The sequence below is a fragment of the Mya arenaria genome, chromosome 15 (assembly GCF_026914265.1).
Source record: "Mya arenaria isolate MELC-2E11 chromosome 15, ASM2691426v1".
In the NCBI taxonomy this organism is placed as follows: Eukaryota; Metazoa; Mollusca; class Bivalvia; order Myida; family Myidae; genus Mya; species Mya arenaria.
Genome location: NC_069136.1, coordinates 26,124,880 through 26,148,253, shown reverse-complemented (window position 1 = coordinate 26,148,253; position 23,374 = coordinate 26,124,880). Strand labels below are relative to the sequence as shown.

Sequence of the window (23,374 nt, the reverse complement as noted above, 5' to 3'; positions counted from 1 at the left end):
ACGGGATACGAAGTCGTTATATTGAGACAAATGTCCGTTAAAGCAAGACACCTAATCGTTAAAACGAGATACATACTGAGGGAATAACTACGATCAACGCGTAACTTTAAACTCTGATGCATCTGCCACGTTAACAGTTAACGTTTTACTCCCAATTATGACTGTCAAATGTCTTTAAAGAACATTAAAGTCAAAACATCAAACTAAGTGAGGTTTGTATGTATGTATGTATGTATGTATGTATGTATTTCTTTAGACCTTGCGGTCAAGGATAACCCGTGAAAGTGCAAGCACTGATTTCCACAGCACGCTGAAGAGACAGTGCTGGTTTACAAGGAAGTCCGGGTGCGATACCCTAGCTCTTTTTCGAAGAGACCCCTTGGTTCTTTAACGTGCTCGGTGTAAAGCACCGATAGACGGGGTACTACTTTCCTGGGTTAAACCAGAACTGAGTACACCACTTTTCCAAGCACCACCCTTTAAATGCCGAGCGCCAGGCAAGGGAGCTACTTGTTACCAACTTTTAACGTCTTTTGGTATGACGCGGCCAGGGATCGAACCCACGACCTCCCGCTCCGTAGGCGGACGCTTAACCACTAGGCAACGGAGACGGTTATGCTTCACTTAAATTATGTTTCACTACAGAAGTATAATGTCTATATATATTATTTCATACCCCATGATATGCTCCATTTTCTTTTTTGTATAATTGTTATGGCTGAGCTAATATTTTACATCTAGAATACTTGAACTGGATCGAGTTAATATTTTACTTGTAGCTAGCGAGTTTATAGAGTTTAGGGTGATAAAAAGTTGTGCGTTTTGGATAATTGCTATTTTATGTTAACCTATAGCCAATAATAATCAAGAACATATCTGACTGGTAAAGTACTGTTAAGTTATCATCATTTAAACAAAATGGATAGGACAATTGTGCTATGTTGTATGTTAGCTATCGGAGCTGTGTTTGTTGCCATCCGGTTTAATCAAGGCGGTGGGAAGGATGGGTTCTTATTCCTTGATCCTAACTCAGGCGAGGAGTCCATATACATCGATCCGGGCCTGTGTAAACCGGAAGTCGCGCCTTGGGGGTGTTGGAGGGTCCCCGACAGAGAGGATACCATGAATACTGTAACTTTCAGCAACAGGGTAAGCTATTTTAGCTCTGTTTTGAAAACGAGGAGCTTATCGACGTTTTTATAAAGATATCTTTATTTTTTAAAATGTCATTACATTTTGCTATGTTTCATCATTGTTATCATCGACGCTTTTTATATTAGAAATATTAATTTGTTTTAAAATTATTGGCACTTATAGATGTAGTAGACCGCGGTCAATATCCGTTTAGTACCATCGTAATATTCAACACCACTTAATGTTATATGTTTGATATAAATATGACTATGTTGTTCAAATATTTCTTTATGTATGAAGTAAACACTATTAAATTACTATATATTTAGCACTTTATGTACCGATTATGACATTTAAATGAACAAAACTTATGTTTTATTTTACAGAATGTGATACCATATTTTTTTATCCAACGTAATTTTGTAGGTGGCCTTTAACGAATCGTTTCTTGTCACACATAGTATCACATGAGCGGGGCGTAATGTCTATATCACTTGAATAGGTAATCCGCCGAAACCTTGTGCACGCTCTCAGAAAAGAGGACGGGCATTCCCCTCGAGAACTGTATTTTACATAATTATGGACAAGGCATGGTCCCATACTGCACAGCCGACACGTTAAGAGAACGGGGTCGTCGGATTCGAGACAATTTCCCACCCACCATATTTCTAAGATTTAAAGATTTATCACCTTTTGATTTTGTTATCTTTCCGACAATCAAAACCCAATTAAAAGGAAATCGTTTTGATTCGCACGGCGACATCAATGACTAGTGCATTAAAACACAATCAATGAAAGAAAGACGTCCATGATGACCCTATATCAGTCATCCGAGTCCTCAAATGCCCAAAACTAATGTTGTGTTGACATTTTTGGAAACAATATCATTTTCAAAAGTATTCCTTTCGTTGCCCTGGTAACCAGAGATATACGCTAGACGGGAATACATTCACAATCGCACAATTACCAGCTAGTGGTTCTTGACATTAAAATAATTGTTAGCTCATCTGAGCATAAAGAGCACATTTGGAGCTGTTATGATTGTAAGATTGCTGTTGTTTGTCCTTCGTTAACAATTGACTTTTCTAGAAACGTTTGAAGTGACGTTGAAAGTGCGCATTGTCAAGGGTACATATTTTTAGTCTGAAAAAAAGGTGAGAATATATGTTACGTCATACGACGATTCAATTTTCTGATAGTCCCAAATGACGATGTTGTTTACATCCCAAAAAGTCTAGTTCAAAGCTTGGTTAAGTGGACACAAAAAAAACGCCGATCTTGATGAAACTTTATAAACCACTATTGTACTAGTATGTGTTTCAAATGTTTTTTATGCGGCAAAAGTGTGCCTTTTTGCCACATAAGAAAGTCCTGTTTATATGTTGAAAATCACCGCATAAACGTGGTCGATTTCGTTTATGCGGCGATGCTGTTATGCGGCGTAACAGTGCGGAATATTAATCATCTAATTAAATATTAACATTAAACACATTGATAATGTCTTTATATGAATGTTGTTTAATCTCATGTGTTGGTAGAAGAGTGCACGGTTTTTTTAAGGACAGTGGGATACGGGGACGTAGCTTGCCCAAACATATTATCCCGACCACGAATGTACACAATGTCACGAAAATTAAAAACATCAAGAATGTTCACTAAGTACACAATCCATCAAAAGGTCACAAACGTATTTAAACTTAGAATCATCATCCGCAGCGGTCCCTAGTAATCAGCAATACTGGACTGCGTACGTGGGTCACCAATTATTTGAAATCTTTTGGCACAACGAAACCGCCATTTGGAGCCCATCAATCAATCAATTGGAAGGGATAAATCGCCGAAAAGGTCAACTAGGTAAGATAAGATAAGAAAATTGTTTATTATAGTGACATGTGTAATGGACAATATACATAATATCATGCAATATAGACAAAATATTTTACACCCGGCCCAGTGGACCTATAGGTCACCTTACAACATAAATGGTAATAATTATAGCAAGGTCAATTAATATACATTATTACAAAACAGTAATGGCAGATAATACAAATTAAATAAACATGGTAATACATGTTGTTAGCGAGAAATATGAAAATATGTTGGTTTTAAGAATACAAAAAAACTTCTTCTTAATAAATACGCCTTAGTTATAAATTTGGCAATCTTTTTGGGATGTGAATGAATAATTGAGCATAATTTATCAGATAATGGTAGGCTAACGTCGTTTAAAACATCAGTGGTGCTAAGTAAACTATTTCTAATGTTTGTATATGTATTACATTGTAAAAGGAAATGAATTTCACTTTCAACTTGGTTACTGTTGCAAAGTCTACATAGTCTATTTTCGGGGGGTTCACCAACAAAACGTCCAGTTTCGATTCGTATTGGTAAAATTCTGAAACGGAATTGGCACAACAGAGAGCGTTCATATTTTGGTACATTCAGTAATAAATAGTCTTCCTTTTTAAACGTGGATTTAAACTGTCTGTAAGTGCGAAGTTTTCTCACATTCTGCACGTCATTTGTCCACTGTTCACTGTATAAGTCTCTAATAAGATCATTTACATTTGAGAGCTCAACAAAAGATCTTACATAAAAATGTTGCTCAAGATTTAGACTGATTAATATAGATTTAACATCACTAGACCAGTTATTATTACATCAATTATAATCGTACATAAACACTTTCTTTGTTAGCCTTTCATTGTCCATTATTAATAGTCTGTTCCAAAAACGTAATATTGACAGTTTACGTTTAAACACACTGGGAACCCAGCCAGAGTCTCCGTATAAAGCTAACAGTGGCGCAAATCGATATACTCCGAAAAAGTATCTTAGAGCACGATGACAGACATTGTCAATACTTTGGAAAGACTTGTATCCCCAGGTTGCTGCACCATATTCAAGAATAGGAGATACACAGCAATTAAAAAGTTTCTCATACGTATTAAAACCAATATCTTTGAGGTTAGGGATTTTGTTAATTAAACCGCCTAGTGCACGTCCAGCCCCTTTTGATAATGCATCGCAGTTCAACACAAAATTGTATTTCTCGTCAAAAATTACCCCAAGGTATTTGTAATGGTCCACGGTTTCTATAACATTATCGCCTACTTTGAACACGCGTTCACTGCGTTTCGATCGCCCTTGACGAAAATGTACACACTTCGATTTGTTAGTGCTGATGAGTACTCGCCATTTCTTGCACCATGTGTGACTAGGACTGTAATGGGATCCCACCAAAATAACTTTCGAGCGGTCGATATGCGAAAAGAGGCCATGAATTGAAGAAAATAACACCTTAAGTTGAGTCTAGCTAAATATGAATTAAGTAACGTTTTAAATAGTTCACACATTTAAAAAAGGTGAGCCTAGATGTATGACTTTGTACAAAGCTGCTGAAATGTCATTTAAAAGTAATTATGAGCCTAGATTAGTCTGATGGATCCCCGTCCTAAGCGTAAATAGGAGGCCAATAATCTTAAGTTTTGTGTGGCTACCAGGTTCTACAGAAGATTGTAAAGCAGAGCTTTTCCTCTCCTTGCGGACGGACTCCGTAGCTTTAACTTCCGACGAAATTGGCCATATAAAAGGTAAACTTACAGACCAAATCAACTTTGTCCTGGACAGCTGCTGTTTCTTGAATTCCAAAAGTTTATCAAACTCGGACATAATATCAAAAGAATTATAAAGATTTATTGGACCGAGATCAGTATCCCGTAATGTACGAGAAGGTATTGTTCCTTTAGCATACAACACCCTAAATTTTGACTTGTTTGAGGGACGACGACACTGGTCAGACCTAATTGTTAACCTTTATGTATTTTGAAACAGATCGGCGCCGTTAACCAGATTTCGGCGAATGTATCTGCTGACCGGCTGCGTTTGCCATCGCCCGAACACCGGTATCTGCTCAGAAGAAATGCTCTTGAGAGCGGCTATGGTGACCACACTAATCCTAAAGCTATAAGAACCGAAACGCAAATAGTCAAGACATGTGTAAACTGATGCCTAATGACCTGGGAGCCATCGAAATGGCTGAATAGGGGTCCCACAATTTCGGACGCACGTGCCGATTCTAGACAACGGACCAAAAATATGTAATAATTCGCGATTATTGCTTAGGATATACTGATAATGATTCGTTTAGCGATTTCATTTATCATAAACAAGTAATTAAAAGTTACCGCAAAAATGGTTTAACAAAATCGATTTTTGGACAAAAAATATGTTAACCTTTGAGTTTGAATTTCAAAAGGGAAAAGTTAGTGACGTCATCATTTCTTTACGTATATTGTGTTCATCTTATTAACGATCGTACGAAAAAAATCGTAAGATGCAATATTAAGCAAGTGTCAGAAATATAAATGAAAGTTTTACTTGCAAAATCAAATAAACTTCGCTTAAATTGACATTAAAGTTCACCGATTTTAGACGTTCGATCAAACATCAAGCCACAATTCTCTTTATTACAGCTCAATGTGTGTAAACGGTATCTCCATAGCGCTAGAAATTCAACTCCTAAGAAGTGGAACATTTTATGCATCGCAGAGGGTGCTTTTCAGAAACTTTTTGTATAGTATGTATGCAATGTGCTGTTAGTGGAGTTTTGTGCTGTTTTTCCATGTTTATTGTTCTATGTCTTTGGCGTTTACCCAATGCTATTAAACCGGGGTTATGTTTAAACTTTGCTACTGAGCTTGTTTCTGTAGATTTTCGCATAAATATTGCTCCACCCATCAAGAGCCACGAGCAGAGCGAAGACTGAAATGCTGATGACTAAGGACAATGTCATAATAGGCAGCCCACGCTATGACCTGTTCATTTTATCTCTGCTCGATTTATCCTTTACCTTTTTGAGATATTTGGTTACATTTAGATTACCTTCGATTAAGGCAATTTTACTACTCTCCCTTGTTATGACTCCCTGTGTTGTTGTGTGCTTGTACAAGATCGCTTAAAGGTTATTTCCTATAAAAAAGGAATACTCCCCTTTTTGTGGATATTATGTTCTTCTATGCAACGATACATTTACTATCTCGTGGAAAGGGATATTCGGAAACACGGGTTGTTCAGACAATCTGCATTTGAAATGAAGTTTTAAAAATAGCTCGACTTTCTGGTTGCATGGTTTAACATTCTCTTTATGTTTATCTGGTTATTTGGGTGGCGAACTGTTTCATATATACCTGAAAAAGCTTTATGTGTTTCTAACGACCAGAAATATAATAATGATTTTAACAAACCTTTGAATACAAAGCAAACATTTGTGTGGCTATCTAAAGCAAATGAAAAACATTGACAAGTAAGTAATATTTATGCGTAAAACTACATTATGTATTTCGAAATAAACGCTCTTAATTATTAAAGACAATGACTTGATAGTTAGGGTGCATAGCGTTTCTCCGGTCAAATGCTCTTGGTTGAAAGTGTTAATGATACCCGCAATAAAGCATATGGCAAACAATGACATGCTAGAAAAGCTGCATTGTGTCTGTCATATTAGATGCTTCTGATTCACTATGTTAAAATATCCGCAACAAAGCATACGGAAAACATTGTTATGTTAGTGAAAAGTATGTTCAACTTGAGACGCCTTCTTTTCACAGGAAGTTTTTTCAGAAAATTGAGTGAATTGTTATCTTTTAACTGACAGTCCGAAGACAAAGAAAGCGACGTGTTTTAAATAAATAAAATATAACAAATAGATCAGAACAGAATGGAACATTTATTTACGATAAGGTCATAGACTCACGTTTACAAACAGCATACAAATTGTGACAAATACTTATCATAATCATTCTGATAAATTAAAATCATAAACAAAATGAATAAAATAAATAAAGAAATATTTAACTGATCAATTGCATGTTTCATATCATGTTTATTATACATAAATCTATGCTTATTATTTTAAATACCATAATGCTAGCACATACAAAACAAAAAGCATAATTATGACACGAAATACCAATTTTCTGAATGGGAACATAATAAAACCGTTATTTGAAATTTCTTAAAAATATACGCAATTTTAGATATGAATACACACAACTAAACTTAAACCACGTTAATAATTAATTACATCTCGTAAATATATGTTCGTCTGTATGAAAAAAACAGCGTAAAATAGTTAGTGTCATGAAGCAAAGAAATACCAAAGATATCGCTTCATTCAATGACACAAAGAGTCATGATTTAGACAAAAGCAAATCTGGTTATGACTCGGCGTTATTCCTTAAAAGGTTCTCAAAGCTCCGGGTTTATTACTCCTCTGGGCAGGCTGTAAAGAGACACATAAAGAGAATGGTTTTGGTAAAAGAAATAACATTAGCATAAAACTCGACGAATTGATGGAAACAGCAACCTCAAATATGATAAATTGCGTACCAGTGTTGCAACAGACTCCGCAAATTAATACTATATATTTCTGACAGTGTCGGGGAGACTGAAACAGTTATTCAACACTAAACATGGGGTATCGCGAGAGTGGGCAGGTCACTCCCAAGGAAGTCGCGTTATGTCGTGTATCGTCGGCCACAGCTGATGCAGCACGAGGGTGCATTTCAATCAGTTATGCAGTCACATAGAGAAACAAACAGACAATACGATAATTATGAAAGTAATTAACGTTCAACACTTTCATTTAAAATATTAACTATGTTTCAAACAACATATATGTTAACATTCGCTCGCTCCTTTTAAAACTTAATTTAGAAGTGCTATTTTTTTGTTCGCTCGCTCTATTTCATATTTTGAATTTGCCAATATGAGAAGAGCAAAAAATGCCTAAAAAGTTTATGAATAAGATGGATGTGTTTAATTCTAATTTAATCGGTTCGGCTGAAATGCTTTATATGCTCTTATAAACATTTCGTATAGACGTTTGTGTTGATAATGCACTTAAGAGTGATGAAAATAACTGAGATGGAAACCTTAATGTGCCCGCAGGCAAGTCAGGCAAAATATTTTGAATTTTGAATTAAAATCTGACATAACTTAATTGTAAAAATATATTTTGTTATGAATAAATGTTAAAGCAAACTGTTTATTTTGGTGACATGAGAAATTTAAACAAACATACATTCAACATATTTACTAAACGTTCCACCGATCCGAGGTATAAAAAGTTATCAAAGCTGCGAATATTTCATATATTTGTCTTCAAAAATAATGTCAACATACTGAAAATTAGTTACGGTATTTAGGCAACGGCACTTGTTTGGTTCTACGTTTATATTACATTTGCAAAAAAGGGTTTTACCATGGCCAGTGTTAATAAACCGAAACCCGGGATTATCGAGGGTGAGACCCAACTTCCGGTATAGTTCTTCTACTATGAGGTGCATGGGTGGATGGTCCGGTGGATCAGATGTCACAAAGACTTCTGCATACCAACGTCCGTAACACACGCGGTTTTGGACCTGTCATACAAATAACAAACCCGAGGATTTCTAGAAGGATTCCAATATGCACAATGCGCACGATCTAACATGCTAACTGTTTAAATGTTATTGTACAATTGCTGGTTTTGCATAACTGTTATTTGTGGCTTAATTATTTAAAACAAAAATTATATGGGCGATGATGTGACTGTAACATACAACGCAGAAGTTTTTTTGTACTTTCAAAGTCGTCCACTCTAACTACTGAGCTATTACGGCTTGTGAGGAAAGAAATGCGTAACTCTTTGTATTCCATAACATTGTTCAAATTTGAAATCCCATTGAAGTATCAGCTAAATTTAACTCAATCGCGGTTACTAACTAAGCTTATGTAGGCCTCTGCGTAGCGGACTGAAAAAAGAAGGGTCCTTCAGCTGAACCTAAGGATGCTAATGGCAGAGTGAATATAAGGATATAATTTTTATTCGATTCACTTCTCTACTAGAACAAGGGGAGGATCAGGTCGGTCAAACGTTAGAAATGCGTTCGTGTACTAAAGGCGGAAACACACGCCGATTGAAATATTGATGAAAAAAAAATTAGCGAAGGTGAAACCCGGTTTCAGGTGTTAGCCCTTTTCTGGTTGGGACCTGGTGTATAAATAGGAATTCATGTTTCATGCCTTGTTTCCACTGTTGTTTTCTAGCAACAAGTGCAGTGGAAGGTAATGGAGTGGGTCACAAGGACTTCCATTTACCACCGTCCGTAGCACACGTTGTCTACGACTTGTAGTACCAATAAAATATCAAGTATCATCCAGGGGGTGCCCACTCCCCTTTAAGGAACATGGGTGAATGACTGGAATTAAGTCGTACCACCGCCATTAACATACGACGAATCGGACTTTCTATTCATTGAATGGTTTCATCTTTGGTCTTGGGGTTCAAAAATTCTTAACCTGTTTTTTTGTATTTGAATTCTTAAACTTAGGATTAACAAATTCTAACCCTGTTTTTGTATTTGAATTCTTAAACATTTAGTCTGATATATATATTTTGGTGTAAAGCTTCTTCCAATATAGAAAAAAGTTCAGTCTCGGCTCGATCCAGATCGTTCATAGACGGTAACGAAATGTTAACCACTTTCAGCAGCCATACGCTTTTGTTTCAGCGGTAATATTTGGCCAAGAAATGTAGAAATACCGAAGAACGTTCATGAAAGTGAAAACAGCGTTAAAATTGTGAATTTATAAAGAGCATTCATAATATACTTGACCATGTATTTCACTTGACACTGACCTGTGCAGGATTGATACAACTAAACAAGAGCACGTAGTCATCAGGATGGTCTGACATGAGCCAATAGCGTGGTGTCATGTGGCCTAATGGTTCTGGAAACGTCAAGTCTGAAATGCGCATAATATATAAGGTTTTTAATTGATATGCGTATAACGGTTGTACCAGTTTTGTATTCGTCAAAACTACTTAAGAAAATATATAAACATCTTGAATAGTAAGTCATGCGTATGCTGATTTATGTATATTGACATGTCAATGGGTGTTCGTGTGAACTAGAACTGTACGCGATTTTTAAAGGGCGTTTCACATTCGCCTGTGAGATTGAGAGGTTGATTTCTTATTAGCCTGTGTACTCGTTTATCTGTATGTGCGTATTAGCGATCGTTGTTGCTTAAAAGGCCGTTTGAGGTTTAAACTCGACTGCAATGTGCGTTTGAATGTGTTTACTGATAATTGCTAGAAATGTCATTTTCGGGATATCGGTTTCCTTTAAAACAAATTGATATTCTTTTTAAAACTTACAAACCTAAGTCAATTATGGCATGGTCTCCGCGGGTCAGATTCCCTTCCAATTCAACCTGCATACACGGGGCGCCGGGCTCTTTTCCTTCCCTGTAATTAATAGTTGCCAAAATCACACTAGGCCACGTTCCCACTACGTCAACAAAAATCTGGCAGGACGCAGTCAGAACTTAGTCAACAAAGAAGGGACGCAGAAGACACCTATAACGATGATGACAGGATGAAAAACTGGTCGTGTCACGGGTTTTAAAAGTAATAGTAGTAAAAGTAATGTCCGGAATACACGGTTAGTCACGAAGTCTTAGTCGACTATGAAGCAATATTGTTATAACTATTAGCTGTCCAACGCTCACTTCGAAAGTATCCAAGTGAAACAGCATACAAGTTTTAAGTGTTTTATTTGATTGTGATAATAATGAATAACAGTGGTAACAATTCCTTTTCACTTGTTTAAAATGTTCATATATTTTGTAATTTTGATAGGAAATCCTAACAGAGGTGTATCCTCGACGCTTGTCAGAACCAGAATAATGTTTTATCAGTATCTTTTGGTCAGTATCTACCACGTGACCGTCACAAGGCTTTTAATAAGTTAATATTACATTACCTTTTTCCATGCTGGACCGCCGCATTTAGAAATAAGACGTTTTAACAACGCTTAGGGCGACATGCATTAAAGATAAATATCTAAAGTATGTACTTGTAACGTGGTGGATACGTAACAAACAAAAGAACATTGTAAAATTAATATGCAATGTACATTTGAATATTGCAAAAATATATATGTATTCTTATAAAATAAAATTCAGTGACTAAAATGCTACAAGTAAATTATTGCAAATAATTGGCGTTGTAGCAACGACTTGTTATGGTCTAAATGGACGTGAAGGAGGTGGTTGGACTTTGATCACGTTAAAGAAAATGTAGTAAAGACGTGGTCGAATCAGGACGTGGTAAGAATGTTTTAACGACGGCATGGACGTAGTAACGAAAACTGTGTAGGTAATTGATTGATGTAGTGCGAGCGTGATACTGGACGGGAAATATTGAACGGCGTACTCATCGCGTTTTCTCTATGTTGTCTTTGCATTCTTGCTACATCAATGGAGTTCTCACCACAACTCTCCACAGTTTTAATACGACTATGGTACGTTCATGCCACGTTTTAGAAGACCTTGTTCGGTTGTAAATACCTTTTTTTCGGGGCTTAAACCAACATTGGATATGAATGAAAAATAAGCCAGTTATAAATCAAACACGGTAATTCCCCCTCGATAACATTTACAATTAAAATCTAATCATACGAACGTAAGGAAGACGTGATGAGCACTAGGTAAGCGCGTTGTGCAATTATCCTGGTCGTAGTCAGAACGTACAAAGAACGCATTGAACGTAGTGCGCGCGTAAAGATACGTGCAGTAAGAACGTGTTAGAACGTGTGAGACGCAGTAAATGCCTGACAGGCACGCAGTAAGGACTACGTTCTGGCAAGTTCGACTAGCGCCAATTTTGTTTTTAAAATGCTTCACTCAAGTTCATACTATGTCAACGTGAACTCTTCTCAGATAGATAAAGCAAACTATATTTAATCGGTAGGCATTTCAAATTTATCGTAATATGCTTATTTTCTTTTAGTTTTATGGTTTAAATTATTGTCTCAACTGTGACAAAATTTCTTTTTTTACTGAAAAGAAGTTCAGGTTAGCATCAGCATATAAACCATTCACGTGAACAACAACATTTTTTGAAAGCTCGATATTTATTGCTAGAATTAAAAGACAATTTACCAAAACTTTCGTTACATGACAGTTATAAAAAAACTTTTAACGAATGTCCGAGTTATTTTATATTACTCATTCCTGTGAAGTGCATACAAAACAAAGAACCACGGCGCACACAGCGTTGCATCGTTCTACAAATTCCGTCGAGTTAAAGGCTTAGCCAAGGATTGCATAGTTAAATTGTAATCAAATCTCAAAAAGTTCACATGTGTAGAAGAAGAAGATAGCATAGTATTTAATATGGTAAGAAATACTTTTCTATATTTTGTGTCAAAAAGTCATTTATAAATCAACGTCATTTGCTTGTATGTTTACATCGGTTTTGGCCCGTGATGACCATGTGAGAACCACGTTGAATTCACGTCATTGCTTACCTGAAGACGTACATGTTTGTGAAAAGTAAGCCGATTAAGGAATGAGAGCTGTTCAGCGGTACCGTTGTCATTTTCTCATTTAAAAGATTGGGGGATCTCTAAATAGACATACGTTCTGGCCTTATTTCCCGAAACAAATTAAGTGCCTTATAACAAGATTAGGTTCACTATTTTAGTTTTGGTATATTTTGTGTTAAACATACCTTTTTATGAGTTTATATATTTACAATAACCATGATAAACCAAGTGTGAGTGTAGGTTTTTCTGACATCATCATGATGTAAGGTACGCATGCACCAAGAATATGTGTCTGTACTGTGGTATGATATATCAAATTATGTTTAAGGTAACAGTGAGTTTGCTAAAATACTGTTGAAATAGTTTCCTACCTGTATTTGAAACCAACGGTCACGGAGTCGTCGTCATGTAATGTCCACCGTAACTGGCTATGGTATGCATTTAAAATGTTTTCCCGGTAGTAGCCTATACCGTCAAGAATCCACAGCAACGTCAGTTCTGTGCCAGAGGTCTGAAAGGTATTTGACAAATACGGTTGACACCTCGTGGCTTAAACAAGGGGCTGATCAATTATTTGAAGATTGGGGAACCTTTGGAACCGCAGCCAGTTTGTTCAAATAGTCTTTAATATAAATGGTTTTATTTGCATATGACCAACATTGTCAACATTCCGAGAACTCAACTACGTTTTTGACACAATGAAATGGATGTAGCTGCTGCTGCTGCTGTTGATGATGATGAGGATGATAATGATGATAAGGATGATAAGGATGATGATGATGATGATGATGATGATGATGATGATGATGATGATGAAGATGATGATGATGATGATGATGATGATGATGATGATGATGATGATGATGATGATGATGATGATAATTGATGACGAAGACGACGACCGTCTTTTATATCAGAGCTTACTTGATTTTTAAAAATTTCAATATTCATAGTATCCGCTTCGTTCGGGACTCTCCAACATCCCAAAGGCGCGACTTCCGGTGTACACAGGTCCGGGTTAATGTTTATGGGCCTTGCCCCCGGGTGATCATGAAGGAATAAGGGCCTGGCGTGACCATATCCTTGATTCAACCGGATGGCTTCACACATAGCCCCGATAGCTAGTATGCAACATATCACAATTGTACTATCCATAGTTGTTAAACGCCGATCACTTAACAGTAAATTATGTCCTTAATATATTATAGCTGAAACTTATCATAAAACTTGTGGGCATCCAAACCGCACAGCTGCTTATCGCCCAAGAATCTATGCAATCGTTAACTGCAACGTAATATACCAAATCGATCATGTTCAAGTGTCCTAGGTGTGGTATATTAGCTTATGCATTACATGTTTATAAACGCGTGCATCAATCTAATGACGTATGTAATACAAAGGCAGCTGTTGAAGATGGAATGATGTGGCCAAAATCCTCATTACTAACTTAGACAATAGCCGATTACAATAATGATTATTGGTGATTTCCACAACTTAGAGTTATTAAATTGACAACATAATTATGTGTGGCTTTTATTTTGAAATTAGAGTTTTGGAAAAGTTTTAATGTAATTGGTCGGATATGTATCATTTTTATGAGGCTGTTTTTATCAAATAATTTGTAGATATGTGTTGTTATTGTCATTCAAAACAATAATTAATGCGAATGTTTTGTTTCCCAAACCCTTGTTTTATGTGTTTCGTTTCAGCCTGTCCCGATGAGGTATGAATCACTGAAGCTTTGAGGGCTTTTTTCGGCATTACGCAGAGTCAAATCCAGTTGCCTTAGTGATGACAAATATTTACTAAGAATCTCGAAAATGATTATGACCAAGACAGTTTGGCTAACACACACATATAGATGTTTTAATGTCAACTTGTACATTTCAATACATATTGTTGGAAATTTCAATGTTACGATATCATTATTATTACGGAATGCCGTAAGGGCCACCGCCTATGAATGTGTTGATCTGAAACGCGATACTCGATAGTACGATGGTGTAAACGCGAAATCACGAAACTACGATGGTGAAAACGCGACAGTACGATGATGAAAACGCAACAGTACGATAAGGAAACCCCGATAATACGAAAGTACGATGATGACAATGCGATAAACTATCGTGTTTTTACCATCGTACATTCGTGTTTTCACCATCGAAATATCGTGATTTCGCACTTTCATTGCTGTACTATCGTACTGTCGCGTTTTCTCCATCGTTCTATCGCGTTTTCATCATCGTGCTGTTTTGTTTTCATCATCGTACTAACGCGTTTTCATAATCGTACTGTCGTATTTTCATCATTGTTCTATCGCGTTTTCATAATCGTACTGTCGTGTTTTCATAATTGTTCTATCGCGTTTCCATCATCGTGCTGTCATATTTTCATCATCGCACTATTGTGCTTCAATTTAAAATTTTAACCATAACGACAACACGACAGTACAATGATGAAAACGCGACAGCACGATGATGAAAACGCGATAGTACGATGATGTAAACGCGACATTACGATGACGAAAACGCGACAGTACGATGATGAAAACACGACTGTACGTCACTTCGATGTTGAAAACGCGATAGTTTATCGCATTATCATCATCGTACTGTCATAATATCACGATTTCGTTATCGTAATGTCGCGTTTTCATCATCGTACTTTCGAGTATCGCGTTTCAGATCAACACATTTACAGATCAATTATAGAGATATTAGCATATCATTTTCCAATAGCGTGCATGAATTATAATCACTGAGGTGTTAACTATAATTATAATAATTGACGTGTAAATGTAAAACAAGGTATGAAATATACAATATATCAGATAAGCATTCCTTGATTTATAAATATTTTGTTTATTTTGGTTTCGATTGATAAGGATGGTTATAAAGCATGAATACATGTAATATATGTTTTTTAATCTTCACCATGTGTATGCTGCTTATCAACTTGCGTCTTTGATCTCTGTCAATTAGTTTAAACTCTTTTTTATTCTTTTACAACGATTTGAAAACATTCTGTAAATCACCCTCGCTGTTGGAGAAACCTGAGAACCCGCACTTGTCCGGCTTTCCCCACATATTTTAAAGAACATAGCAGATGTTTTGAACTATTTAATGGCACAGGCAGTGGATGGGGTCCTCTATCAAGTGAGTTCGGAACTATTAAATGACACAGACAGTGGTTGGGGTCCTCTATCATGTGAGTTCGGAACTATTTAATGGAACAAACAAGGGCTGGTGGGCCTTCATCAAGGATGTTCGAAATTGTTAACGGCGCAAACATTAGCTTGTCGTCCATTATCAAGTGTGTCAAAACTATATAATAACACACACATTGGCTTGTGTTTGGTATCAATTGTGTAAAAATATATCCCTGGTATTCCTGTTATATGAAATTGACTTCCTCCTTGCTTAACAGTCTTTTTAAGGTGATAAATATATGCTTTCTTGTATATAATCTCATTTTCATTACTGCATTGTGTTCAGTTTACGTGTATATGGTTACAAATGTATTAAAAGAAAGAAAAGCGGATAACACAGAGTTTTTTTTATAATACAAGGACACATGTTGGTGCGGTTTGATGACGTCCATTTAAAAATGTATGATTAAACCTCCAAATAACCTGAACACTAATTGCAAAATAAAGTATCTGTTCTATCTCATTTTGATGAACTTTTAAAGAAATATTTGAAAACTAACAGGTTGTACTGTCAGATACTTTACGGAAAATTAATAGGTATTTTAAGTTGAGCTCGTAGATGGAAATACATAATGTTCTTCTTAATCCAGAAGCATCATACAGAAACCTTCAAACTTATTGAAGGCAATGAAGGTTGTCATATTTAATAAGACATACTGTCAAATGAGGATCTTCGTACATTAGAGTGACCGACTTGTCTGCCAACAACTAGTATACAGAACGTAACCGAAGGCTAAAGTCAAGGCGTTCGATGATTTGGCGTGACTCAAAGTATTTACTGTTTAATTATGTTGTGTGGTACCATTCTTGTATTAACATAAATGAAAGTGTGCAACAAGGAAAGGAATTTTATATTTTGAATTCGCAAATTTTCATTCAGCGATAGTTTGAAGTGTATTTGCTACTAGTCAATACATAAAGTGTGAGCTCCCAAGCGAAACTAACAACAACATAATATAAAAGAATGTTCGATTTTTGGTAGAAGATCTATAGTCTGTCATTTGATGTAAGATACAAGTGACCTTTTTGCTTACTCCTTGCGTGTAAATAAACAATAAGATCACCAGGGCAGCGACCAACCATGGCCCTAGGGATTCGAATTGAACACACTTGGAAAGATTAACTGGTTCTACGAGCCATATAGTTATTTATACACGAATTATTTTACTTGAAAATGTCACTCCTTTTGACAATGTTAGACATTGGTATATAGAGCAGGGTCAAACATTTAACCCAGTATCGAAGTTCTGTGACATCTTATTTAATACTCGAAGGATCTTTATAACTAATTTCTTTAGTCCATATTAAAAAATGATTACCGGAGAAGGGACCAAACATGGATCCAGGTGCAAGAGTTGAAAAGAATTTGAAGAAACCCTCTTTCTGATGCGATATATCATATTAGCTAAGATCTGTAGCTTCTGACCCAATTGATTTGATTTGTTGATTTGAATAGCATATATGTCAAAGGCAACAACGATTTTAAGTGTCGACAATAAGGTATGACCATATTCGTTTTACCTTTTCGAACAAGGAAAAGAAGCCGGTACCTTAAAGCCAACTCTTATTCGAGTATTGCTATTCTGTACATTTTCAGCATTTATCTTTTCTAGTAGATGAAACACGGGCGTTAGGTTTGTTTCTGGTTGGTGATTGTTTGTTTTTGTGTTATATGACTTTGGCGTTGACCCTGTGCCATTAAACGGGGTTTATATTCAAACTTCGACTATTGATACAGTTTTTCATATAAATATAAAAATTCATGTTTTTTTATTATATATAACAAGGTACTGATGCTGGTTGAAAGAGCGATTGGATCAAACTATCCCTTATAAGACTTGGCCATTAATTCTACCCAATTCTAGACCCGACAATTCGAACTACAGCCATTTTTTTTGTCACGTGATTTTTCCGCTATTTCGATACTGAAACTTCATGTAATTCTACTGTAAGAATTACTGAAAGTACTCGCTAATTACCTCGAATCGATAAATAAAAGGTATAAAGTGAGTAGCATATTATGATTGTTCATTTACTAATCAATCCTGAAGACCTAGAATAGATTTGCTTTGTTTGTATACGTATAAACAAAAGGCAACCTTCTCTTTTTAAAAATGAACCAATAGAAATAAGGTCAAGACAACTCTGGATTAGCTCGAATCCATGACCTCCTTAATGAGAGATGAGTATAGATCTATATTACTAGACTTCTGTGACCCCTTATATAAAAATAAATATATTAAATAATTTAATTTGTGGAAGGCCAAGCAAAATTGAATATATGTGTAGGTCAATCTGGCTAGAATGAGATTGTTCCTTGAACAAAAAATGAACTGTTTTTAAAGCACGATATCCGGCAGAGATAGTGAAACTAATAAAACTACTTAAGTATTGAAAAACGTTCAGAGATTAATTTTAAGAAAATATAATATGATAAATGCCGACCCTAGTATCGAATGAAGTTTTATCGACCTTGTTGAAGGGCACAGCGGTCAAGGCCAAACAGATATTACGAGATATACACATCTAGAAGAACAAGTAAGTATATAGATTGATATTCACGTTTTCCTTGAAGTTTACTGGTTCTGAGTGCCTATTATCAAAATAACTAGGAGCTTGAATCCATAATATTACGTCTGATATGACTACACATTTGCTGTTTTTTCAAAACGATATACTATGTAAGTTTTAATATTGGGATACTAATGATAAACATACAGTGTTGTTGGTAGGCATAACATCATCGAACTGAATTATACAGCATTTAACTTTTTCTTTGAACTAAGCCACACTGAAGAAGCCTCCTTGATATTTTCAAAGTAAGTGACAAATTGACAGCTGCATAACGCTTTAACAATTGATGTCAAAAACAACTGGCAATGTAACCCGTACAGGTGATCCGAGTCTGAACAACATAAGTCTACGAGGGTTCGATTACACTATAGAAGTGCTACGAACTGTAAATTGTATCGCGTATTTCGTTCGAAACGCAATTGTCGTCATCATTATGTGCAGATAGAAATATCGAAGCCAACCATCGGCGATAAAATTTATTGATTTGGCGACGATCCTCAGAGCATTACCGTTTTTGCTGAACATACGGCTTGGCGTTGAATATTTCTCATGTACTATGTACGATTAAGGTTTGTATGCTGTTTCGATTTAATACGTCGTTAACGTGTATTCTTCGCTGTTTATTCGTATGACTATTGAGAGATAAGTATGCATTGCTTTTCCATACAGAGTCTATGAAATATTGTTTTTCGTGTTGTCACTATTTGCGTTGTGATGTATAATTTTTTTCTTTCCTCTGTTCAATGTCGTTTTCATCTCCCCAACATATAAACACGGAGATCGTACAGATCGTAGGTTCAATGTTTTCTACCCACGCGAGCAGAGTTATGGTGAGATAAACAAATGGATAGATGCTATTCAAATTTGATTTCAGTCGCAGATATAGAGCTTTCAAAAGCTTTTATTATGTACAAACACGTTTTAAGTGCGTCCAGTGGTACAAACTGAACAGCACAATATACAACTTACAACGTCGTAATTTATTTCATCTTGTTCACCTAGAAAGATATTAAATAGTCGTCTTTGAAGAAGAATGAAATGCTTACCATCTTCAAGATATTCAGTATTTGCAAAACAATCCAGAACTGCAACGCAGTTTATACTTTTATGTGCATGTCCCTGCTGGAAACAAAATAAGAAACGACATTTTCGAGCTAATGTCTTGTCTGATTTCACGTTGCTTGCAAAAGCTTAGATGAGCCATTTCTCCAAATTAAGAGATCCTCCCTACGGAAATCAAATAATGATAAATAAGATGAGTATGTTATGTCTAGTAAGTGGTAACTGTTTGATGACAATGTCTAAACTTTCCTTGGAACCCATATAACCCTGAGTCCCTTCTAGCTGTAGGTTCCCCGTATAGGTCTGAGGTTCTTATTCGGTAGTGCCAATAGCCATGGTTAACGATGTTTAATTAATATATAAATTCTAAGTGTCTGTGTGTCTTCTGAATTAGCGTGATGTCAAATCAGTCTTTTTCTGTGACCTTCTTTATAAAAGGCGTGTACGAAGCCTGAAACAAGTGGATGTCTATCAGGTTGAATTCTGCTCTTTTCGGTGCACAACTGCCAAAGGAGTTTCACCAAATCTTCAAATATTTCGTTTCCCTTAAAATTGGTATGGATGTTAAGCCATACAAAGATTTACCCCATTCCCCATTTCGGACGTTCTACGGGACTCGGTAAACCTCAGGTTGGGATACATCTATATTCCAACACGTACTATACCAAACAAAGGAATTTGTGAAAACATTAAATCTGGTGTTCTTCATATCGTATGATTACCTAAAGTTTTGATTTGCTAAACAAAACCAACCATGTAATAACGCTTCAATAATCTTAGAACCATTTGTCGCGCTGTTGGTACTCAGACGAATCCATCGAATGGTGGAACCAGCTGATTGTACACGGTGTCAAGATTAACGAAGTAAAGAGGACAGACTAAGAGCAATGTTCAACGATCGTCCTCCTGGAAACCTATTAACAATATTTTTAAGGGTCCTACTTAAGACTGTCGAGTTACAACGTCGCATGAATAATGCTTTCGTCGATCTACATTATTGACAAATACCGTTTGGAAATACGGGTAACATGTCTTTTACCGTAATCACGCCAGATTTAAATTTTTGATCAATTATGGTGTGTGTCCGTTTTAAAAAACATTACGAATTTGTTGACTTTTTACAGAATTGATACCACCGTTTCCCTCAAAAACGTTTTCGCAGTTAGCGAGTAACAACCATTCTAATTTTACCAACATTATACGGAGGTCCCAACATTATACGGAGGTCCCAACATTATACGGAGGTCCCAACATTATACGGAGGTCCCAAGGCATGTATCTGAACATCACTAACAATTTTCCATATATCTATAACATGTTTTAACGACACTATTAATGTGGGTTAGGACAAAGGGGGAATGGGATAGGAAGTATGTTACACTCGGATAGAATTTTATTCTTCGTTTAATTAAAAAAATAACAGAATTGCAAAACGTAACGATAGTGTAAAAAATAGACTTTTATGCCAACAGCAATAACAGGAATTCACTATTACGCATCTAATACAAATGATAGCATGTAGTATGTAGTACCGTAAAGGGTCTCATTCACATATTATATATGTTGTATCCAATGTTGAAAGTGAGTCATTTTACTCACTTAAATTAACAAACATTAAACATAAACTGACAGACACTCATTTGAACAGAGTTTTGTAAAAGTGTTGTTTCAGAAGCGTTACAAACGCTTCCCGTCAAAATATAGGATGTTCATGAATATAACCAATTGAGCTCTTATTTGAAAATTTGATGATGTTCATTGTTACAGGCACCTCATTTTCATATCAAACGAAACTATGTTTTTCGAAGTCCGGGTCCCTATTACAGAAGCATCTGAATATTTTTAAGATATATAAATTTAAGTGAAAAATATGGATTTTTTCTATTTCTTTAAAATGGGGTTTTCACTTTTTAAAACAAAAGTGTCCATATTTTAATAGCAGAATATACACCAGTGAAATAAAACAGGAATTTTTTGAATTTTAGGAAAAGGTTAAACTTTTACTGAAGATGCATCTTTGTTCCGATCATTGTTTGATAGAGTTTGGCATAATTTGTAATAATAACAATAATAATAATAATACGAATAAGGGCAATAATAATAATAATAATAACAATAATAATAATAATAATACGAATAAGGGCAATAATAATAATAATAATAATAATAATAATAATAATAATAATAATATAATAATAATAATAATAATAATAATAATAATAATAATAATAATAATAATAATAATAATAATAATAATAAAATAATTTGTATACATTTAAATGGGATAGCGAAAACAAATATCTATATACACAATCGCTTAATAGTGTGACATTTAAGACACTAATGGCAAATTTAGAAAATAATGTTGAACAGGCGTCTTCGGGAAATGATATTGATAGTAATTTAAATAAGTTTGCTAGTATTTGCCAACCTTTATTTTCGAGAAAATCAAAATCTAGTGTGAACACTAACACATTTACTAAGAATAAGCAAGATACGCTGTTGTTTAATAATATATGTTCTGATGATAAAAATATGTTTTGCCAAGCACTAAATAATTACAGAAGAAACAAGTCTCAAGAAAATAGGCGTCTAATGATTGAAGCTAGAAGTAAATATAAGGCTAGCGTTCGAAAGTTTAACTTTCAGAAAATGAAAGAGAACACTTATAAACTCTATAAAGCAAAACATAAAAATGCAAAAGATTATTGGAAGCTATTAAAAGAAGGCACAACTCACCAAACACCAAAAAATATAAGCATGGACTCTTTTACGGAATACTTTCAGGCAAAAAATGATCCCAATGATAGGTTTTTTCAAGCTGACGACGATGTAGTTTATTTTAACAATGAAGTAATGCAGACTGAATTAAATAGCATGTTTGTAGAATTGGACATTCCATTTACTTCAAACGAGTTACAAAAAGGTATTTCAAATCTCAATACTGGAAAGAGTGCAGGACCAGATCTAATGTTAAATGAATTTTTTATCAACGGTAAAACTGAACTTTCACCTTTCTTGTTAAAACTGTTCAATAAAATACTTTTCCTTGGATATTTTCCGGATAAATGGACCGAAGGCTTTATTGTTCCAATACACAAAAAAGGGAGTATCAATGACCCAAACAATTTTAGAGGTATTACTTTATTAAGCGTTCTTGGAAAATTATTTACAAATTTAATTAATAGTAGGCTTTCAAACTGGGCCGAAAATTACCATGTATTACTAGAGGCACAGGCAGGATTTAGGGCTAAGATGGGAACTACCGACAATATTTTTGCTTTGCATGGACTAATAACTCATTTTATTAATCAAAACAAGCAATTATTCTGTACGCTTATTGATTTTACTAAAGCTTTTGACTACATTGTAGGTTTAAAATATATAGACTTGTATAGTCATGTATATACAAGAGTTAAGCTTCAGAATGACATAGGTACTATATTCGAAAGTCATCTAGGGTTGCGTCAAGGTGAATGTCTTTCGCCAATATTGTTTTCTCTTTATATTAATGACTTGGAAGATACACTTTATCCTAAAGGGGCAAAAGGGGTGGATACTAATTTATTGAATTTTTTCTTACTTATGTATGCAGACGACATTTGTAATTTTTGCAAATTCTGCGGAAGAACTCCAATTCAATCTTGATATACTAGGTGAGTACTGCAAACAATGGAAATTAAAAGTTAATATAAATAAAACAAAAGTGTTAATTTTTAGAAAAGGTGGAAGAGTGCCTAGAAATCTGGAGTTTTTATATGACGATTCCACCATTGAAATTGTAAATAATTATACGTACTTAGGAATAGTTTTTACAACAGGAGGATCGTTTATGCAGGCCACAAAAACCTTAGCTGGTCAAGCGCAAAAGGCGATATACAAATTAAGAAAATATTTAAATAAATTCGTTAATATTACTCCAGACCATAAAATTGAGCTCTTCGATAAACTTATTAAGCCAATTTTGTTGTATGGGTCTGAAGTATGGGGATTTATTAAAAGAATTCATATAGAAAGG

General features: G+C 35.2%; 1 protein-coding gene across 1 annotated transcript; it reads right to left on the bottom strand.

The window, feature by feature from the left end:
• Nucleotides 1-6,843: 6,843 nt before the first annotated feature.
• On the bottom strand, nucleotides 6,844-13,744 carry LOC128220439 (uncharacterized). Its single transcript, XM_052928824.1, has 6 exons — nucleotides 13,437-13,744; nucleotides 12,884-13,023; nucleotides 10,344-10,429; nucleotides 9,818-9,924; nucleotides 8,399-8,558; nucleotides 6,844-7,417 (listed from the first exon to the last, which is right to left on the bottom strand). Exons 1-6 carry the CDS (start codon nucleotides 13,665-13,667, stop codon nucleotides 7,401-7,403), a joined length of 741 nt encoding a protein of 246 aa, XP_052784784.1. The 5' UTR covers nucleotides 13,668-13,744; the 3' UTR covers nucleotides 6,844-7,400.
• Nucleotides 13,745-23,374: the final 9,630 nt, after the last annotated feature.